This window comes from Aptenodytes forsteri, unplaced genomic scaffold (genome assembly GCF_000699145.1).
Source record: "Aptenodytes forsteri isolate BGI_AS27 unplaced genomic scaffold, ASM69914v1 Scaffold65, whole genome shotgun sequence".
In the NCBI taxonomy this organism is placed as follows: Eukaryota; Metazoa; Chordata; class Aves; order Sphenisciformes; family Spheniscidae; genus Aptenodytes; species Aptenodytes forsteri.
In genome coordinates, this window is record NW_008795127.1 from 8,222,850 (window position 1) to 8,245,328 (window position 22,479).

A 22,479-nucleotide genomic window follows, 5' to 3' on the forward strand; every position below is an offset into this window, starting at 1 on the left:
AGGGCCATGGTTTAGTGGGCATGGTGGTGTTGGGTTGACGGTTGGACTCGATGATCTTAGAGGTCTTTTCCAACCTCAATGATTCTATGATTCTAATATCTAAGATTGCTGGGATGTGTGGGACCTCACATAGGGCTGTTCTGGTAACAGCCTGCGTGCTACAGCCAGCCCAGTATCTAGCAGGTGGGATATGGGATCTGAGTGTCTGGATCTATTACCGGAGCTGTCGCTGATTTGCTCTATCATTTTGTTGAAGAGGCTTCACCAGCATGTGTCTGTCCCCCTAAAGCAAACGGATCACAGTGATCATACATTATAGGAGATTCATCAGTTTTGGCTAATGTTTATGAAGCTCTGGAAATTCTCAGTGGGAGGACGGTATGAAAGTGCAAAGTACTGTAATTATTCCAGCACTTCTGTGGGTTCCTTGGTGACAGACTTGTATTGCCTCAGCCAGGCAGGTGATGAGGTAAGAATGCTGTGCTCTTAAACAGGGGGGAGAGGCAAGTTTATCTGACGTATGTCAAGGATGAGGGGTCTGGCAGACAGTATCACTTAACATTTGGCATTCTTAAAGCAATAAGCAAATGTTACTAATTGCTTTGGACTGTAATTACGAAGCCAACATTAGCATTCATGCATCAAGGGGAAGTGATGACAGAGTGGGAATCATCGTCTTAATCAAGGTCTTCACTGAGCTTATTATTCCTTTGCTTGATGCCTCAGCACCTCACTTCTCTTTCTGATCGAATGTCCAGGGTAAGAGCTTTAAGAAGACAAAATATCCAACTTCCCTTTTCTCTGTATTTCAAGCTATCATTGAAACCCACACAAAATAAGGACAAAAGGCTGCCAAATGTTGTGTTTAGGCATCATTATTCTTGAAGTGGTGAATCGGAGAACAGTGTTCAATATTTCTTCCGCTTTATTTGCTTATTTCTTCAGGAGAGTTCACTACATTACTATGTTCTTGGTACTTATTCTCCTAGTCCACATACTTGCTGATATAGCCAAAATAAAACCTGATAATTCAAAATTGTGAACTTTTTCCATAAAAATAATGTGAATCTGCTCCTTGGCCTGGAAACATCTTTAATAACTTTATTGTCCCAAATATTTTATTCTCTTTTCACCCAAGTAAAATTTCGCAAATAATTTGTCTAAAGCCCTCTTTGAGCAGATGGATATGTTTCTCATTCCCTAGCAACTATTCAGTCCATCGTACGCAAAAGCTTGCCCTTCTTCAGCTGCAGTGAAATTCTGCATGTCTCAAGTTCATACTTTTCAAAAGACACCTCTTCAGGATGGGGCATAGACATTTTTATGACCTCTTTCTACCTAGGCTTATAGTTGACATTATTAATTGTTCCACTGAAAGCATGGTTTCATGTCCAAAGTGTGTGAGGAAGATCTGGATGCCAACAGTACCTATCCAGTAACCCAGCGCAGTCCAGATGGTAACAGAAGGAGGTGTGAAGATGACACTGGCCTTTACATTTCCAGCAGAATGAAAAGCGCTGTTGTCTCCTTTTTAAGGGACATATAATGGGGCCCTGAAGCGATTGCCACTTCAGCGTCCCATTCAGTGTCAAGATTGTCATTCTGCCCTTGACTCTGCTTGTGGTTTCATTCCTCTGCACCAAGTCTGCCTGTAAACTTCCAAATATATTGTACTGCACTGGAAAAACCAGGTAGGCATGTAATTACTTAATGAGCAGTTACTCTTACGCATGAGATCACAGAAGCTGGGTACCTAAATTACGGTATTAATTACATATGCAAAGAATGCATTTTGATTACACAGTTCAGGAGTTTGGTCTTTAAAAAAATGCAAGCAAGTAACTTGCAGCAATACAAATACAATGTTAACAAGGATCTCTACTCAGCCCTTTGCAACAGGTGCTTTGTGTAATGGCATCTCAAAGGCTCTCTCTGTTTCTTCTTCTTGGAGGAGCAAATGAATAAACTTCTTTCTGTAGCAGCTATCATCATCCTGCCAGCTGGAGGCTTGTTTTCTTCTCCGGTTCTGTATGTTTTCTTCTTTTATTTATTTTTAAAAATCCTCAGCTGTTCTGAGCAGCCTGCAGTTGGACTCCTGGTTAGACTTGCTGGTCAATCTTTAGGGATAGCTGCAGTATGCTCTGCCCTGTGCTCGCTAAAGGTCCAGCCCAAACCCACTGGAAAAAAGCAGCCCCACATGTCTGTCTCCCCATTGCCACTCCACTTCCCTGGGAACGGAGGTGCTCCTGTGGGTGGTGGTTCCTGGCCTCAGAAGTCCCCACATCCAGTGTGAGAGCACTGATTCCTGCTGCTGCCTTGCCCCAAGTTTCACAGGTTCATGCCGGGGACCACCTGAGAGCACACCTCAGCCATGCGTCATTGCTCCAGGAGATCGGACGGCACCTCACCACCTCTCCGGTGGCTCCTTTCCTCACCAGGCTTAGTCAGTGTGTGAGCAGAATAAAGCTGAGACTGTGCCAGCCTCACGGTGGGCACAGAGTGAAATAACCCTTTCTTGCTGATAACCTCTTGTTGATAAAGGAGCTGTCAGATCATCCGGCAAAGCTCAACGTATTATAGTCCATCTGTCCCCGTTTTTCAGAATTCCCTCATCTTAGTTCAGATGTCTCTGTTTAATCTGTGTTTTGCCTGTATTTTGGTCAAAGGACCTCTGAGAATGAAAACCATAGTCTGTACCTATGTATTGGCCCTCAGCATCAGCAGCGCTGATGTCAAATGAACTACTTGCCCACTGCAGAGCATGTAGGTGCCTTTAATCTGAAGCCAATATCTGTTGGGCCAATGCTCAGTTGCAATATGACTGTGAGGGTGCGAGACAAAATAATCATTCCTGATGTGGGAGAAAAAATATTCAAATAACCATGATTCTGTTTAACTTGACGCTGAATGCAGTATTGGGTTTGGAAAACTCCTTTGCTACCTAGGGACACTGAAAAATATGATGTATAATGGTGAATGTGTTTCTGTTATAATGACATCAGAGAAATAGTTACAGTCCAATGCTATCTTATACCTGGAGCTGGTAGCAGTCCTGCACTCTGAAGATTACTTCATGATTTCCATTTGCAACCTGTGGTTTGATTTGTTTAAATAATATCATATGTGCCTATTTTGGATTTAAATGATTCAGGCTTTCTTTGTTCCTCTGTTTAAACATTTTTGTGATATTTTCAGCAGAGAACTGTTCATTGTCCAAACCGAAGAAAATGTTAGAAGTGAATGAAAAGTGCAAACACTGATGAGAAAATGTTTGGAGGAAGGAGGCTTTAAGATTTTCTCTTTTTTAATAACTTGGTCATTTGTAAATATTCCATGCAAAGAAGTATTTGCTTGTAGTGCAGCACCCAAGCTTGTGATATCTGCCTGAGAGTAATCTCATTAATAGCACTTACAGCTACAAATAGCTTTCCAGGTCTGAAGTAGAAGTTAGGAAAGTTTGAAAGAGATGGTTTCATTCTGAGATGTGAGGGAAGGTGACAGGGACATCCTTCTGGCACTGCTTCATTTAAGATGTAATATCTTCTGACTGGATCTACTAGTGTAAATGACCTTGACAATCTACTTAAATGATAAAATATCTCCAAACAAAGACTGCTCCAGCTTTGCTATGCTTATTTGTATCACTGTGCTCTTAGTTTGGCATCACACTCTTTAAATTCACTTCCAAGAAAGACCATATATATATATACTCTTTACTCAAACTGATCTACAAACACAAGTCGTAAACCAGCTAATGCTTTAGGAGGAAAGAATTTGGGAATGCAATTGCAAAAACCTCTATACAGTTTTACAGTAAAAGGGAGCCGTGTTGCTGGTTTTCAAAAACGTTCATCAGTTCCATTTTGCAGTCAAACCATTGTAAAATAAATTGAATTTATGATTGCTTGAGGATGTCAAATGTTGTTCAAAATCAAACTCATTCTTCTTAGTCTCATGGTGGGTACAGTTCTACCATCTGTTATTGCTTTGCAGCAGTCAAGACCAAGGCAGCCCTGGCAGGCACTGGCAGGACCACAGAACAGACTCTCCTGTTGTATGGGTGTCTCTCACTCCTATTGTTCAGTCTGAGCCCTGTTGTATCTTTTTATATATATATAACAGATAGATAGATAGATATTATAAATACTTCAATGTTTGGGAAAGGTACATGAAGAAAAAGAAGGTAAAAGTGAAACACAGATGGCTCTAGGTATCAACCATTTCATGGCATTAAGGCTCTCTATGTGCAGAAAAGAAAGTGACTTATCGAGCCACAGGACGAGACAGCACAGCCCAACTTCTGTCTCAGGAAGGCTGCACCCCACAGGAATCCCACGCTGTTCCTGCTTTCCCCAGATTTGATTCAGCTCCAGTTCCAATTTCCTAAAACAGCTGCTGGAAATCTTACAGAACTGGTTCAAAGCACTCCGGTCTAGGACAATGAGCCAGGCAATTTCCAGAAGAAAGAGATTGGCTCTGTAGCATTTCCTCCACTGCAGACCGATAAACTTTGCCTGCTGTAGACGAGATAGCCACAACTCTTTTGAGACACATTCAACTCTACAACCATTTCATTTTAGTTATTTTGGGACTTCTTTGGTGAGAGGAATGTCCAGAAGCAAGAAGAGACATTAGAGCTGGCATTGCCTTCTACCTGCCCCCTGTATCGGACCAGCATCCCTGGAGAATTAATGGAAGGCATTAAATCAAAATGATGGCAAACCGCTGGGAGACTGAAATGCTAAATGAAAATCAATTGGGAAGGAAAAGTTGCAGAACAAAGTCCCACACTAGCGCAAGTGCATGTGACATTCACAGACACAAGAATTTTCCAAGAATAGGTTACACACGCTTTGTTTAAATTCTAGTGACCAGGTGCCGGGAAGCATGAGTGCGTGTCCCTGCAGATAGCCTTATTTTTGGGGGTGGGCTGGCATCTCACGTCAATCAGACCTTCTGATCTAAGTAAGGACTTGCAACCTGAGACACAAGTTTTGTTTACAGTGACCTTTGATTAATCTAGACTCAAGTGTCATAGCAAACATTACACAGTGCTTTGTCACACCGGATACTGGGAATGGAGGCAGAAGTTATCCTGATGGCAGCACTGTCAGAAGAAGCACGGTGCACACAGAAGTCAGCTGAAATCTGAGCACTGAAGGAACACTACCATTAAGTATTATAAACTGTGGGGATAAAATATTAAGCATATTTACAATTTTGTATTATAGTCTCATGGCCACTATACTAATGAGTGCTCAGTGTCCTACATCGTACCAGACAAGCGGAGTTTACTGTGTAAAGCTGGTCTCTCCTGTGTTACTTGTTACTATAATGGGATGTGTGAAAATATCAATAAAATTGCACACTAATATAAGGAAAATATTGCTTGAGGAAAAAAACACACACAATCTTTCTGAATGCAGATGACATTTTATTATATTGACAGATTCAGAATGCTCCATACAACCTCCGGTGACAAAAACACAACACTCTGAGGGAAAACCTGCAAGAATCACCAAAAACAAGACAGAAAGTTTACTTCTTTCTAGATTCAGCAGCTCTTCGATATTTAAGGACTGGAAATATAAAATGGTAAAGAAAGGTATGCAATACTCCTGGGTTTTCCTGCTCTGGAAAACCTGGTCAAAGAGAACAGAGAATTCTAATTAAGAGTGTAAAGGCTGGAAAATGGGGTCTGTGCAAACTGATGCTCCAGCCTCACAACAGGCTTTGTGTATGTGAATGGTACAAGTCCTCAACCCAGTTGGAGTCCCTTAGATTGGGCTGCTGAGGCCCCATTCACTGTACGCAATGAGGTGCTGGAGCAGCATCCACCTCTTCTGGGTATGGTATATACATTAGAAAAATTCAAGTTGAAGACATTGCTTTCCAGACATGGCATCATCTTGAAATAGACACGGTAGGTTTTGATCAAACTGCACACAATGTATGCAGACTTTTTGGTGAAAAAGTGATCATGAATTTTCTTATTCAAAAAAATATGTATTTGTGCATTTTATACATTTAGTTTGTCAAACTTACTGTTAGTTTATCAAAATAGGCATTGGCCTTTCACTTACGACAGTCTAGGTTGTTGGTAATACAAACGTCCATTTATATGTCTGGGATGAGAACAAGAGGCAAGTTTTCAATGAAGAGAGCAGTAATTAAGGGATCATGGAGTTATTTTGGTTGCTTGGCCCATCTGAGGAGAAAATGGTGCAATTTATTAATTATATTTGACAAAGAACACAAATCAAATGAAGACAGGAGATGAGGCAGTACATCCTGCTAACTATGAAAAAAGAAACCTTAGTGACTTGCAGACTGGCAAAAAAAAAGTCTTGGGAAGATTTGTTTTGTTGTAGACTGCACACTTCAGAAGGAAATTAGGTATTAAAAATTCCTCTAAAAGAATCTGCATAGAGTCATATTGAAAGTCAGTCAAGTGCCACTGCAAGACTTAATAAACCAGTCAAGGCATTTTTCAAGATGCAAAGAAACTTGTATCAGTTTATACCTTTTGTAAAAATATTATGTATTTGTGCATTTTATACATTTAGTTTGTCAAACTTACTGTTAGTTTATCAAAATAGGCATTGGCCTTTCACTTACGACAGTCTAGGTTGTTGGTAATACAAACGTCCATTTATATGTCTGGGATGAGAACAAGAGGCAAGTTTTCAATGAAGAGAGCAGTAATTAAGGGATCATGGAGTTATTTTGGTTGCTTGGCCCATCTGAGGAGAAAATGGTGCAATTTATTAATTATATTTGACAAAGAACACAAATCAAATGAAGACAGGAGATGAGGCAGTACATCCTGCTAACTATGAAAAAAGAAACCTTAGTGACTTGCAGACTGGCAAAAAAAAAGTCTTGGGAAGATTTGTTTTGTTGTAGACTGCACACTTCAGAAGGAAATTAGGTATTAAAAATTCCTCTAAAAGAATCTGCATAGAGTCATATTGAAAGTCAGTCAAGTGCCACTGCAAGACTTAATAAACCAGTCAAGGCATTTTTCAAGATGCAAAGAAACTTGTATCACAGTTTATAATATGTAAAGATATAAGTAAGTCTTATATAAGCGTAGAGACTTGTTCACTGCCATGTTGCTCTGATTTTTCTCTGGGATAAAATGACTGAAATAACATGAGAGTATCAATAGCTTGTTCGGTCCACAGTTCTCCATGGTCAAGAAATGTAACTGGGTAATTCCTTTAGAAAAGTTTTCAGAATGAGGTATGGGAGAATGAGTGTTTGAGTCAAAAAGCACAGTTTGTTAGGACATGAGATGAATCATCATGCAATTGAAAATGGAAGTAGTTCTGCTATAGGACTGCTTTGGTAGTCTGCAAAATATACAGAGATATTTATTTATGCTATTTCCGTGCAGAGAAGATCTGGGGATCCAAATTATCATTTGCATTCTTACATATAAATACCCTTATAGCCACGATGAGAGTGTAAAATGTGCATGCTTATACTGATGCAGGGATCAGGCCTTTGGTGATTTTCGAGGAGTACTTGTATGGTCTGACTTTGAGCACCCCACTGAGATGCCAGAGTTAATTGCCTCTTTTTTCTTACATAGCAGTGGAGAGAGTTTAGCACCTCCAGGGGTGATTTAGCGGTGAAGCGGGTATCGCTCCCTTTGGGGGCCCGTGCACTATAAAGGAAGCCAGAGCAAGTAGATCACCAAATTATGCATTTGGCTTAGAGGCCTGGATTTAGATGGAGCGAATCCACCCTTCAGGCTAGAGAGACGCGAACAAGTTACAAGCTGGGCAGGTAATGTTCAGAAAATAGAGGAGTATGGGGAAAATAAAGCCCCTTCCATTCCTGAGACATTAAAATTGTGTGCAAAACTGAAGTAAACCTGTATTAGTACAGAAACTGCTACTACGAGAGTATAAAGTAAATGAATACTTGGATATTAGGTTGATGAAGGCTGTATAGTTACCTATATAGACTGTTATTGCCTGTCAACTCTGTGTAAAACCACAAAGTCGAAGTCTGTGCTACCGGTAGGTGCTTTTTACAGACGTGGAGGAAGACAGCTTCCCGCCCTGAAGAGCATATGATCAAAGAAGTGGTAAGGGATGCAACATGGTGTTTCTTAATATTTTTTTCCTGTTCTTTCTTTCCCCTTGCTCTCTCCCAAAAGGTTTTCGTGCCTTGCTGGTTTGTTGCCTGCTAATTCTGTAGTAGAAAATATTTATTCTATCTCAGCTACTGCTCTGTTAATTTTCATTTAACACTTTGCTGCTGTTCAGTAACAGTCACTGTACTTTCATTTCTAAAATAGGTTATTGAAAAAATATTAGCACTTAATTTTTTTACTTAACTTTTTTTCATATAAGCGCTGGATTGGACCCACACACAAAAAATTCAAAAGCTTTCTCTCACCTATGGGGAATTCAAAATAGTTGAAGGCTGATACACCTGTGCTAGAAAACTCACTGGTGCTTTTATTTCAACTTTGCTCACTGTTGAATGTGGGTTAAAATTTTGCAATGACCTAGAAGGAAAGAAAGTATTAGTGACTTGCTGTGAAAGCAAACATGCCAGTTGAAAAGTAGGGTTTGGAAGAGGATACTCTTATCCAGTGCATTATAAATACAAAAAGGACCCCTGCCCACCATTACTCCCTCTTCCCCACACGCAGATTGCCAGGGCCAGCAGAGATCTTTCCCTCCAGGCACCTTGACCATACTGTGGTTTTAATACAGGCACGTCGCAGTAAGAGCCAGTCATTCCTACTTCCTAGAGTTCAAGCAGCGAAGAAAGGAGAGGGGTCTGGTAGGGAAACTACTGTGTGCTTTGGGTTGCCCGAGAAATCTTGCCTTTCTGCTAGCTGAAGGTAAAAAAACGCTTCCTTGGATGTCACAAGCCAAGCACCCAGTGCTCAGCTATGGCACCAAAAATGGAGGAAAACAGGGCAGCCTGGGATGCTACCAGTGAGGCAGGGTGTGCAGCCCACCACAGCGGGGATGGATGTTTGTCGAGATGTCTGTGCCCATTTGTTCTAGGGCCAGCAAGGAACCGTGGCCTGGTTCAGAGGGGTCTCTGGTGACTAAAAATGTATTTTTTCCCTTAAAATATTAGCACGTGTAACTGTTTTTAAGTACATTTCATCTCTCTGGATTACATCAAAGGTTTAGGGCTGTGTTTTGGGGGAAAAAAAGGAAGTTTGAATGCATTAATTAAAAAAGATCCCTACAAGTCCACTCAGCAAGCATACATATCCTTTCCTCCCCACATAGGATAAATCACATCCATGCATAAAACCTGGTTTGGACAACTGGCAGGTACCTGAAGTTGTGCGGTGCATGTTTTAACAAAGCAAAGCTGTGTTGTCAAATAAATACCTTACAATGTGCATTTCCAGGTTTTCCCAGGTTGTATCACCTGATTCCAGATGGGGAAATTACCTGCATTAAGATCAACCGTACCGATCCCCATGAAAACCTGGCCATTAGGATTGTGGGAGGCAGTGAGACTCCTTTGGTTCACATTATTATACAGCATATTTATCGAGATGGGGTAATTGCCAGAGATGGAAGATTGCTGCCTGGAGACATGATACTAAAGGTACAGTACTATGGAGGTACAAGATAAAAGTATCCTAACAAAGAATACAACGGTGTAAGTCGATCATGAGATGAGATTTGCAGTGTTGCTTGTCTGTGTGGGTAGAATAATGCATGCAGAAAGATGTTCAGTTCCTCTGCATGCTGTGATGATTTTATTCATTTCAACAGTTTTTGAGGCTTACAGATATGTTTATTTTTCCTATTCACTACCAGGCTTCTCTGATTTCTACCCAAACATGGTAGATCTGAAATGCAATGCAGCACAATAGACTGTTGGCATTTCTGGCCCAGTGGTGCAAAAGCTTTTTTTCTGAAAGCAGAGGCTGGGCTTTTTGCCCAGTTTGTTTCTATTGAACTGCGGGCTTAAATCTCAGTTAGTGAGGTTTGCATTGCCTTACATCCCACTTACAGCAGGATAGGTGATAGGGGCCTGATCAGAGTTAAGTTATTTCAGCATCTAGCTCCTCTGTATGATGTGTTCAGCACTGCAGAAAGTGAGACGCTGCCCGCTCTGTTTTGGGAGTGTTGCTCCACCAGCAGCCACAGGTGAAATCTCTAAGAACAAACTTGAGCAGCATTCAGGCATTAGCTGTTGGCTGCTACTTCTGCTCCTGTTTCTATAGAAATGTATAACAGATGAACAAGAATTAGGCCAGATGATTAAAGATCATGTATCTTGTGAGCAGTGGCTTCAGCAATAGCTTTTGAATGGGAACTGCACTCTCAGCTGCCCCAGCAACTTGGAGTTCTGCAAGGATGCTAAATTATATTAATGCTTCAGTCCTTAGAAGAAAAGAGTGATGACAGAAAATCCTTTCCTTGCTTTCATGTTTTGATGGTGTGTAGTTGGAATGCACAGGTATATTCACATTGCAAGCCAAAGGTACAGCTGCAGCTCACCCAGGTATACTCAAAGCAGCTTAAATCAGCTAGCTCAAATATTGTTGACAGCATGGCCAGAGACGGCAAAGAGCTCAGCGTAGGTTTTCCAAATCACAGCTAAACATTTGAGCAGGCTGCTTTGTTCACTGTGGGCTGTGCTGCCGTGGATAAACTGGTGCTGGTACCCAGGCTAACCAGCGTGGCATTAGCTGGCATAAGGCTACAGGAGCTGGAAGTGGGGTGGACTGCAAGGTCTGGCATGCATACCTCATGGTCGTCTTCCAGGTGGGACTCTGGATGCCCATCTTACTGCCTGCTTTGGCATGCCTGGTTGGTAGGGTTAGTGAGTAGTTCTTCCCAGCCCTACCGATTTCTTCTACTACATATTCCATGTGAGTAATTATTAAGGATACCATCCTTTGAAGTTCAGAGCACCACCTGTAAGCGACCATGCCTTCCTGGCTTTTGCTGACCCCAGTGGTAGCTGAGGACACTTGAGGCATGCCAGGGTTGTGACGTGCTTTCTGCTTCATGTCTGACAGACCGGGGCCAAAGGAATTTGTCAGGATTATGATGTGGGCATACTTCGCTCTGGCACTGTTTAAACATGCTTCTGGATTGTGGTTCCGGGCGGCAGCTGGATGACTGTTACCCGGGTTTGCGTTTCGGGGAGGCCTTTTGTCCTGGTGCCAGCACAGAACAGCAGAGTTGATGACACTACTGAGCCAAAACTGTTCCTGCAGGGCACATCCAAACTGCACTGAGAAGCTGTGATTGCAGCATGGACGGGCCTGGCTCAGCTCTCCCTGGCCGTGGTTGGCTGCCCAGGGATTTATTGAAGATTCCCAGCAATTTCAGCTCCATGCTGGTGCAGCTCATGCCGTTTGTGGTACCCAAGCTGGCAACTTAAAGTTAGTTGAGCTGTGTCTCTAGGGGTGCAGTCCCCCCATCAGACCACAGCGGGGACAGCCCCACTGTGCCCATACAGGCAGTCTGCAAAAACAAATGCCAGTCAAACGCTTTTGTCCTTGCTGGGGAACATTTCTGTTGCAGTTTGGAGACGTTTCTTGATATTTAAATGGTTCAACCTGTGCAAGGTAAAACTACATGGAAATAACTTGTCTGATTCGGGTTTTCCAGCCAGCAACGAATTACAACCTTGCAACTGGTTTTCATTTAGCAGTGATAAAGTGCAATGCCTAGTCACTCTTACACACACGGACATGACAGGATTGACTGGAAGCTCTTTTTTTTCTCTTTCTTTTCCACAGCCAAATTAAAGAAGTGACTGTTATGGAGTTTTACTGCCATCTGAGCTAAATCTTACCTGGAAAACACTGAGAAATGTAAAAAGTCCGATTCTCTGGTGTGGTATATCAGCATAATTGCTAGTAAATATCCAGGGCATTTAAACTTCTACTTCAGGCTCTTTTCTTCATTTTAATTAGAGATTCATTAATGGGGAATATTTTTTTAACTGTACCTAGAACAGCTGGGAGATAATGAAGAAGAGAAACAGCAGGAAAGTGGTGGGAGTGAAAGGCAAGTCTGGCAGGGCGATTTGGAATCAGAAGCTAGTGAATAAAAATATGAAAGGATACTGGAGCTTGGGAAAGCGCAATAATAAAGCTGAAAAATAACAAGTATGTCTGGAGACTATCAGGAAGAAAGGGGAAAAAAAAAGGCAGAAAGTGTCTGTACAGAGTGTCCTTTCCTTGGGGGTAAGACTGTTCTGCACCACAAACTCGGCCTCCTGCGTGACACAGTTTGAAATGGCACATGTCACTTCGTATGAAGACACCTGTGTAAAAAGACCTGCCCTCTCCAGTGCCAATTCAGATTAGACGGTTTTTCTGCTGCTGATTTACGCTTCTCTCTTCCAGGTAAATGGCATGGACATCAAAAATGTGCCTCACAACTACGCCCTGTCAATCCTGAAGCAACCCTGCCACGTGCTCCGACTGATGGTGCTCCGAGAGCAGAGGTACCGATGCCGAAACAGCGGACTTTCCCTTGATGCTCACTGCAACAGGGACAACAGTTTCCATGTTGTGCTAAACAAAAGCAGTCCGGACGAGCAGCTGGGAATAAAGCTGGTCCGCAAAGCCGATGAACCAGGGGTATTTATTTTCAACTTGCTGGAAGGCGGCGTGGCTGCCCGTGATGGACAGCTTCAGGAGAATGACCGGGTGTTGGCCATTAATGGGCACGACCATCAGTATGGCAGTCCAGAGAGCGCAGCCCAGCTGATACAGGTTTGTCACCACCACTTTGACCCCAGTTTCTGAACTTTGCAAAAACCAAGCAGTGTATTTTCACCGTCCATTACAAAGCAGGGGCCAAATTTAATGTGTGTGTATTTGGGGGAGGGAAGGAAACGTATCAAGCTCGGATGGGAATTTACACCTCTAAAAGCTCCTTGGTTTCACTGTGGTTACAAGGGTGAATATGGGCATGGAGTCTTGCAGTGTTGCCTGCTACCATCAGGCTTTGTAATGTACAGATCAATGTAAACATCCATATACTCTGTGCATTGCCAAAGAGTGATGCCATCTGCCAAAAGGCAGGCCAGCCTGCACCCTGGGAGGACTGGGTCCGGTTGTGTCCCGACTCCTCCAGCTCAGAAGGAGCCACAGTGCTCCCTGGTGCAGCCCTAGAGCAAACCAGAGCAGCCTAAGGCAATGGACAGCATGTTTCAGGATGAACATCATCCTCCCAGACTCTGTGTGTTTTACGACTGAAGGTACTCCATAGCTTGTAGATATTTCTTACCTAAATCCAGCATATGGAAATCCAGATGTTTTGGAAAAAATGGAGTTTTTATAAATCTCTATTTAGACTCACATGGAGAACTAAAGGGGTGCCTCAGCAATGCACTAAACAGTCTTACCACAAAACCGTCAGAAAAAAAGCCTGTGCCTTTCTCAGCTACAAAATCAGTCAGCTTCTGCCTATTTTCCCCTCCAGAACCATCTTCATTTGTTTTCTTTCTTTACAGCCTACATTTTTAGAAAACTTCAACATACAAAGCAAAGCCAAGAATCCTTTGTTGCTTTTATCTCATATTTATGGCAGTTGTTATACTTGTGCAATTTTACATTTCATTTGGAAGCATGCAGAGTGTTCACATATTGAAGAATTTCATGTGCCTCAATAACAAGATGTCAAATCAGGCTGGCTGCTTCCCCTTTCCGACAGGTATAATCAGGCTAACATGAGTCAGACTGAAAGAAGCATTCTAACCCACGCATTTTGTGGAAAGGATTCCTTCTTTAGCATAGGTTCACAGTTGGCTGTAGCCAACTTTTATTGGGAAGTTTATAGCATAGGTAAAGAAAACAGCATCCCCTTGCATAATGCCTGTCGTTGAAATTCTGGTCCAGCATCTTTCTGGATTACTTTATGTAGCTCACTAACTGGGAGCAGAAGGCGGCAGTGGGGGAGGTTTAAATTCTCCGAGGGGAACAAGTCTGGAATTAAAACCTTTCTAAAAAATTGGTATTCTTGGAACAGTTCTTTATGGCTACAAAACAAGGCAACAGTGCTTCATAAGCAAAAAACACATGCAGCCTAGAGATGAAATGGAAAACATGACTAATGAGACCATTCACACACAAATGTTTAAAAACGCAACTAAAGCTCTTATTGGGTTCCAAAGAGTGGATGTTATTTATAATAATGCTTGAAATGCACACCAGTCCCTGGGAATTTAAACAACATGCCCATCAAAGGGGAGACTCAGGTTTCCAAACAGCCAGGATTACATTGCATTGATATGAGCTCTATGAATCACATTTGTCTAATGCAAAATTCCCAGAACCTGTGTCTTTTTTGTCATGTTTTTTCATCAATTATCATTTGCCTTTCCTGTTTCCACGTCATGCCAGAGAAAATCCGTTATACTGAAGCCGCAAGTGTTTTGCATTTACTTCTTACACGAAGGGATGTTTTACTGTGTCTTCTGATTTCTCAACAGCATCCTGCCTGTTGAGACCTCAGCGTGTGTCACTCACAGTACACTGAGGTCTTCAAATTAATGGTGGTGGAAGCTTCAGATACGCCATCAGTTTCTTCAAAAACAGAACTAACGTTCACTAAAAGGTGGTGGTGGCTTGTTAGGCCAAGCACAGCTGGGAGAACATCAGATTTCTGTGGAATCTGATTAGTTTTGACTTCTAAATAATTAATAATTGAGACAAATCTGATTCTTCTGGCCTTTAGCAATTATACATTAGCATATGCGAAGCAGTTGTTAATCAGTAGATTAGGTGTCTGGCTGCTTATAAGCTCAGTCACAAGAACTGAAATGAAGAAAACGCGTAAGTGCTAATTAGGAACGTGCACACATCGTAACACTTGGGAGTTTGCTGCTTCCCATTTGTCGCGTCATCTTTAGTCATGGCCTTGTGTCAGATGTGGCACTTTTAATCTAAATAACGTGACATTCCACATCTGTTTTCCATGGGAGTGACAAGAAAAGGAACAAGGTAACAGATCAGTGGGTGCTCGTGTGAGCACATCAAGCCGAGCTGCACGGGTTGAGCCAGACTTTACTGCCCCCAGATGTTCGCTCTCCTCTCTCCCTCTTTCTCCCGCCGCAGTTCGGAGCAGCTGCAACGGGTGCACGACCCCCTCTCCATCACGACAACCACCGCCGGCAGAAAGCAGGTTGTGATGTGGAGCATATCCACGCTCCATCATCCATGCAGGAGATGGGGCAGCTTCCACCGAGAGCAGCACTGCTGCCTTTTTTTTAGGATGCAATTGCCTACTAGATGCTCAGAAGCTGCCGCCGTCTCTCTGCCTCCCTGCTTGACTTGCTTTGGCTGTAACACAAATTTTAATTCTAGTAGATTGTTTAAGCTGTTACTTGCATTCAGTCTCGAAGATAAACTCATTTCTTTAATTCTTGCTTCAGCAAAAAAAACAGAGAAGGAATTGTGGGAAAAACAAGTGGTAAGAGGGAGGGAGGGAGGGAGGGAGGGATCAGTTTGAAGCAGTAATTAATATTCTGATCAGTAGAAATGTTAATGGGTTTTTATATGGAAGTACATAAATACAAAAGCTGGTCTTGTTGTTTGGATAACTTTTTAAAACACTCTGGACTTCTGAGAAATTACTCAACTTGACTGACCTGGAGACAAATGTGACATTGCAATAGAGACTCTTGTTGAACTTTTGCTAGCCGTTCTACGAGAATTAATCACATTTACAACCTTCCTCTAAATAACCAACTTTGAGACTAACCATGTGGCAGCAGATGATTTTTAAACAGAAGTTGCGTAAGTTGAAGTTGTTTGTTTTAGAGAAAACTGGATTTTCGTGGGGCCATACGCCCTTAGGAGGTTTAGTCTTGTATTGTTCGGTTCCATCTCAATCATTACAAACTAGAGACCAGGGTGGTTTCCTTTCTCCCGAGATACAGCATTCTGCTTTTGAATACCAGTCGAGTCCAGAGTCCAGGAATTAATATTCCATAAAAACAGACCTGGTAAAATACCTATAAAGTTATTTTGAAATATGTGTGTGTGTACCAAAAAATATATTATGAAGCTGTGGAGATTTGAGTTGCTGGTGAAAAAACTAACATCCCCCGAGATACTGGGAAAGTAACAAAGAAGTGCACATCTTTTACTGAGGTATCACCTTCCTTGGAAATAGCACAGCCTGAACATGCAGATTTCAGGCTTGAAGGTGGAGGTTTAGGAGAGGTAGGTTGCCTTTTTTTAACGATAGTGGCATTTTTCAAAAGCTTTTTTTAACTCTCGGCTACTACTATTGAATCCAGCTCCAGAAAAGACAAACCAAACTATAAAAACAAAAGTCCCAGGGGCTTCCTCTGGCTTCTGTTAATTGTCTGCGGGAGATTTGATTTCAATAGCGCAACTGGATCTGGGTTTGGTTTCCAGCTGCTTGTTCAACGCAAGCTTTCCTTGGAGCTTCTCCCCAGCGAGCAGGGCATGTCAGCGTGCCAGCAAGCGAGTCTGGAGGTCTGATGCCCCTGGGGCTGTGGTACCAACAAGCACTGCTACCGCAACCCCAGGGGGATCGGACCTCCAGATGTGCTTGCGGGGGGCTCCATGCTAGATACTGAGCAGTTCCTTGGTAATAACCTGCAAGCAAGCAGGCAGGAGTCCCTCTGGAGACGGGCCCTTAAGAGCCCCTCCTGCCCGCCACAACACCAGGGTCTTTAGCCTGGAGAGAAGGAGATTAGAGGATTAATTTTTTTATCTTTTGAGTATGCTTCTGTAGCATTGAGGCTATTTCTACACTTCAGTTCAATATATTAGCTTGCCCTTATGGCAGACAGCTATGATTTACCCAGCTAAACCCCACTCACTCTCAGCTCTATCTTTGCACCACTGTTGTCTTGAACAGATTCACATGAGCCTCACTGAGGGAAGAATGAAGCCATTTGTTTCTAGGGAAACAGTGCTGATTCAATAAGACAGAAAAAATTCACCTGCACACAGAATTAATAACACTAATATCAGGCACACACAGAACACCTTAAAAATAATGAGCAAACATAACTCAGTAGAAGCTTTGCATCTCTCAGGCACATAAATATTGTGACTGCGTTGTACAAAAAGGCCCAGAAGCATTTTGAGCTTATTTTGGGTTAATTGTTTTTGCAGTTCCTATTCCTAGAGTGAGAGTTTGGGCTAGTTTCCCATCCTAAACTCCATTACTCTGTGTGCTTGCTTGTGCCCTCTCTCTTTCTCTGTGCTCTTGTGCAGTAAGATTTTACTTCTCAAAACGGTTGCACCTCCCTTTCTTTAAGCTGCCTTATATTTGTCATGCTTGTTGCATGCAGGTGGACTCAGTTACATCATTTATTCCCCACTTTCACCAACCAAGGGTAGAGCACATCCCTTGTTACAGGGTTAGTTGCATCTTTGTCCGAGTTCCCATCTGGTGGCAGCAGCTCTGGTTGTCTGTCCCTCTCCTGTGGCAGGCACATTGCTGCTCTGCAGTGCTGTACGCAGGTGTGTGCGAGAGCTGATCAGCACTCACTGTGGTGGATCACTGCTTCCAGCCAAATTTGGGGCAGATAGGAAGGGTTTTTCAGAATTAACACCAAATTTTCAAGAGAAATATTAAGTAGCTGGCAGTAAATTTTTATGGACTTTATTGACCTGAACTGATGCTACTGCTTTATGTCATTGCAGCCATGTCAGTGGGAAATCCAAACCGCGCTTAAATGGGACCCACGTTTCATGAATCCTCTGGGGCTGAGGTGGAGGGGTTTATTGCACTGGGGCGGTGGGATTCACGGTGTACCTCCTCCCACAGGCCAGCGAGAAGCAGGTTCACTTCGTCGTGTCGCGGCAGACCAGGCAGCAGACCCCCGACATCTTGCAGGAGACAGGCTGGAGTTACGGCGGCAGCAGCCCCCAGCCCTGTCCTGCCGAGAGAAACAACCCCGGCAAGGTGAGGGCACGAGCGCTCACGTGGTTCCTCTGCTGTCCGTGGGACAGGGGACTGGGAGGGCAGCTGGTGTTTTAGTGTCTCAGTGTGTTATCTCTGGTTTCTGTCACCTTATTTCGCAATGGAAATGTAAAAGCTGTGCTCCTTGTTATTTATACACTGCTTCTGCCCTGAATCCATCTGGGGTGGGGAGAGAAGGAGAAGGCAAAGGGCAGTGGTGGGGCAGGGGGCTGACGTGCACACAGCGTCCTGGCCATGGGCACGTACCTGGCTGGCGGTGCGAGCCAGCACAGGGCAATGCGCTCCAATGAAAATAAGAGGCTTATCTGAAGTTTCTCCATCTGGAGGAAAGTCTTCAGGTAAAAAGCTTTCTTACGCTGGCCTGAGAGATTCCCATAAGCTGCTTGAAAATTATGGTAATTATTAGCCTGTTGCTCATTTCTTAAGATACCTGTGCTCTGACCCGGCTGGCAGACAGCAGCTGCGGTCTCCACGGCCGCTGTAAGCATGCTGTCTTTCTGTGGAGCTTTGGACCCAAAACATGTTGGTTCTGCTCTGGCAGGACGTGGCACTCGCATGGGATGGGGGCTGCGAGGGCCAGCAATGAGCAGCATGGCCGGACCCGACCCAGGGCCACGTGGCACAGAGCAACCATCTCACCCAGATATAGCTCTGGTTACCAAATTGTCCCTCCAGCCGCTCCTCTGTACCCAGTTACATCGTGTGTTTAGTGCATTTAGACTTGCAATATGCCCTCTGCATAAGGCAGAGAGACTCTTATGGTCAAATATATGAGGTTTTAAAGCAGAAACCAATGCAGCAAGAGCTTTGAAAATACCTTTTCTGAGTTTACTCAATGTTATTCTTTGCACTATAGATGGAACAAGGTATGTCCTTGCAGGAGCTGAATTTGTTTATTTCACTAAATTTAAAGCCACGTGCCTGGTTAATTTACATTAATCGCTCTGAGTATCACCACTTATGCAAACCCTTGTTAGCTGGTCCCCTGGCCACCCGTGCCAGGGGTGCATCAGGGAGGTAGAGAGGCAGAGTTTAAATCCATCCTGCCTGATGGGCAGCCAGCTGTGTCCTTAAAGGGACCTTTGGGCTGAACCAGCTGTCAGATCGGGTGCACAGCTGTCAGCCAGGAGACAAGCCTAGTTCTGCATTTTACAAATGCTTAAAGATACCCATTTTTGCAGTTTTTCTTTCTTTCAAAAAAACTACATTATTCAGTGTTTTTATGTGTAAAAAGTATCCTAGTGTCTATTGATCTATTTTTAGTTTTCCTTTTCCACGAAGTCACAATCGCAGCCCTTGTTAGGTGAGACTGGATCAGCAGGAGTTAAACCAGAGAGCAGAGTCAATGCTCGGTAGCTACTACCCAGTAGCAAATAGTGCCCAACTAATCATGCATCTGCAAGGCATTACTTCCTAATGAAGTAATGATTTCCTTAGGGAGATATGTGTAGGACATCAATTAGCTTGTGTTGCTACTGTATGATTTCTAGTGAAGCTCCGAGCACCTGCTAGCTCTACCACGTTGATCTGATTAATTGATACCACATGGGATTATTTGAGAACATGACTTGTCTTCCATAAACTGCCCTAGATCCTCATTTTCTCTTCCTGTACCAAGAGGTGTTAGATGGGAATTCTTGGTAAATCCAACATTATTTTGGGTAGCTGTGAGATTGAAGGGCCAATGTTGACCTTGCAACAGTCCTTTAAAGACTAATAAATCATCTTTTATTGGATAGGTCACGGCTTTTAGGGGGATTTCCAGTTTGCCACAGGAGATGGGTGCTACATAAGCACATGAGTGGGCATGCTGCTGTGGGCTTCTGTCCAGCGCCACCATTTGGGCACTTTCCAGGGAAGATCACAGCCGAAAAAAGAAAATTCTAGCTGTTCCAAGCTCCCTTTAGCTTTGTGTGTGTGCAGTGGAGGGCTTAGATCAGAGAAAGTGCTCTGGCAATAGATCACAAGATCGGTACAGCCGGTGGACAGGATGAGCTTTGGGCACTGTGGGCTTTTGGTCTGATACAATCATTACTGGAGTGTTATTTGTCCTTTTATAGGGTATGAGTGTGTCAGTTTGAATTTCTCATGATCTTTTGCTGAAGGTTTAACTGAACATCATTTACAATTCAAGATCTTTAAACTCTAGGCTTTGGCAGACTTAAAATGTTATTTGTTTTTAAATAGACATTAGTGCAGGAGTAATGCTTGCAAGCCTAGAGCCTGTACAGTGTCCTAACGCAGTGCACGCTCCTGCTCAAAACCAAGGTCGCCCCAGCGTGGACAGGATGAGCTTTGGGCACTGTGGGCTTTTGGTCTGATACAATCATTACTGGAGTGTTATTTGCCCTTTTATAGGGTATGAGTGTGTCAGTTTGAATTTCTCATGATCTTTTGCTGAAGGTTTAACTGAACATCATTTACAATTCAAGATCTTTAAACTCTAGGCTTTGGCAGACTTAAAATGTTATTTGTTTTTAAATAGACATTAGTGCAGGAGTAATGCTTGCAAGCCTAGGGCCTGTACAGTGTCCTAACGCAGTGCACGCTCCTGCTCAAAACCAAGGCAATGCTTGTTGGCCGGACTTTACTGTCAAGGGAGTTTCCTATGTGTGCATGGTTTGATGAGTCTGCTAACTGCTGCCGTCAGTGGGATTACTTTATTAAGTGTGATTGATAGAGAGACTGCTAACTGACTTGAATTCTGACTAATTTTAAGGTGTTTTTTGTCCCCTGAGCTTACTGTAGGAGGTGATATTAGCAGGTCAGGAATGCTCTTTTTGAGGGAGGCAGCTCTCACTGTAGAGCATGTATGTAAACACGGGCTGAAATCTGCTCTCAAGCCTTGGCTGTATTCAGCACCAAGAATAAACTCTAGCTTCCAGCAGCCGTCTTGCTTGTATGACGGCTCAGGAACTGCTTTTGGACAAGCTGTTGCCCTCATGACAGCCTGCCTCCATCTGGAAAGCGCGAGGAGGCAGCTCTCTTTCAGGCCATTGCCAATGGCAATCAGCCACACAGCCAACAAGGCGCTGGAGAAAGTGGAGGATGGTCTGTAGTGACCACGTCCTTCTCTGGTGGCAGTGATGCCGGGTGTATGGTGTGCCGGGAGTTGGTCCTGCACATGCTCTCACTGAGCTGTTTTCCTGTGTACAGAGATAGGGGAGGCACAGCCCAAACTGTTCTGGCTGTTGCCTGGATTCAGAAAAGAGAAGATGTCAGAAACACTTTCTTGTGCAGCCGAGGTTGTTAAGCTGGGCTGTAACACATAAACAGGCCAGATTTGATTTCTTTGAAGTCAGTGGGAGCTTTGCCATCAATTAAATAGCACTTGTTTTTAATTTGAACTGTTTTCTTACTCCTTTCTAACAAATTGTCTAGTACTTAAAACAAATGTGTCGCCCTGTTGCTTGAGCAGGCAATGTTTTCTGACCATACGAGCAGGTTAGCCTTCAGGTGAAGCACATTTTCCAGACAGACACAGCTATGTCTTTTGCCTGCAAGACACGTGTCATGGCTTTGATGTTGTGATAATCTGCTGTAAATATTTATTTTCCAGTAAATATACAGAAAAGAAAAAAATTAAAAAGAGGAGGAGATGAACTGTTATGTTTTTCTTCTCCTGGCCTCCAAGGTCACTTCAGAATGACAGAGAAGGACAATTGTTTAGAAGAGAATGCATTGAAATGCAGTCACTGATAAACATTGCCTTTTAACTGGTTTACTCATTATCAGTTGTACCTCCAAGAAAGCTCTACGTGTGTTTACTAAGAAAGGCTTTACTTTCCTTTCATCACTGCCTTCGTCTCAGCCGAGTCTCCCCAGTTCCTTTCTATCTGCAACCATGTAAAAAATGACATGTGGAAGAGTAGCTTCAAAGGAAAACTGGTCCTACATGGTTGAGCATACAAGTACCGGTACTTCTATGATTCTTCACTGAAATGTAACAGGACAATTTGTAACCAAGCACTGCTTTGAAATCTGCTTCCCTCTGCGCCGATTCCTCAAAAATAGAGCATTAGCTGGTTTATCAGCTAATGTTTTTGGTGTCTGAGACATGATGGACACTGCATAAGTAGCAGGATTGCTCTGAACACTCAGAGCTGCAGGTCTAATTCCAATTTCATGTTTTGCTACAAAATCTCAGACTGCATTTTTGTGAAAATTAGTAGTGCCCCTATCCCACATGCTTCAGGAAGTGGCCTTTTCCTGATGGAAATCCATCCTTTTCCAAGGGAAAAAGGACAACATTTTTGCACAAACATGGATGAAATATTGTTTAGTTTGCACGAAGATAGAACATAGTAATGTTTAGAACATTTACACCTTAAAGACAAAGGTGAAAGGTTAAAATTATCTGGACTAGAACATTTATATTTTTTTAAAAGGGAATGTTATAAAACCTTCAGAAATTTTTAGGCTCATTTGCAAGCCATAAGCCCAATTACTCTGACACAGTGCCTGTGTTCTGCACGGATCAGATGTGATATGTCCAAACAACTATATCAGTTTGTTTTTTGTCCCGGTGACTAAGAGAAGACCTTTT

At 43.0% G+C, this 22,479-nt stretch overlaps 1 protein-coding gene across 2 annotated transcripts in view; it reads left to right on the plus strand.

The window, feature by feature from the left end:
- LNX1 (ligand of numb-protein X 1) overlaps window positions 1-22,479 on the plus strand; it is a 71,955-nt gene that overhangs the window by 37,128 nt on the left and 12,348 nt on the right. For both annotated transcript variants that reach the window (XM_009277416.2, XM_009277418.2), the window contains exons 4-6: window positions 9,395-9,597; window positions 12,365-12,736; window positions 17,778-17,915. In XM_009277416.2, coding sequence (XP_009275691.1) covers window positions 9,395-9,597; window positions 12,365-12,736; window positions 17,778-17,915 — 713 coding nt within the window. The remainder of the gene's footprint in view (window positions 1-9,394; window positions 9,598-12,364; window positions 12,737-17,777; window positions 17,916-22,479) is intronic.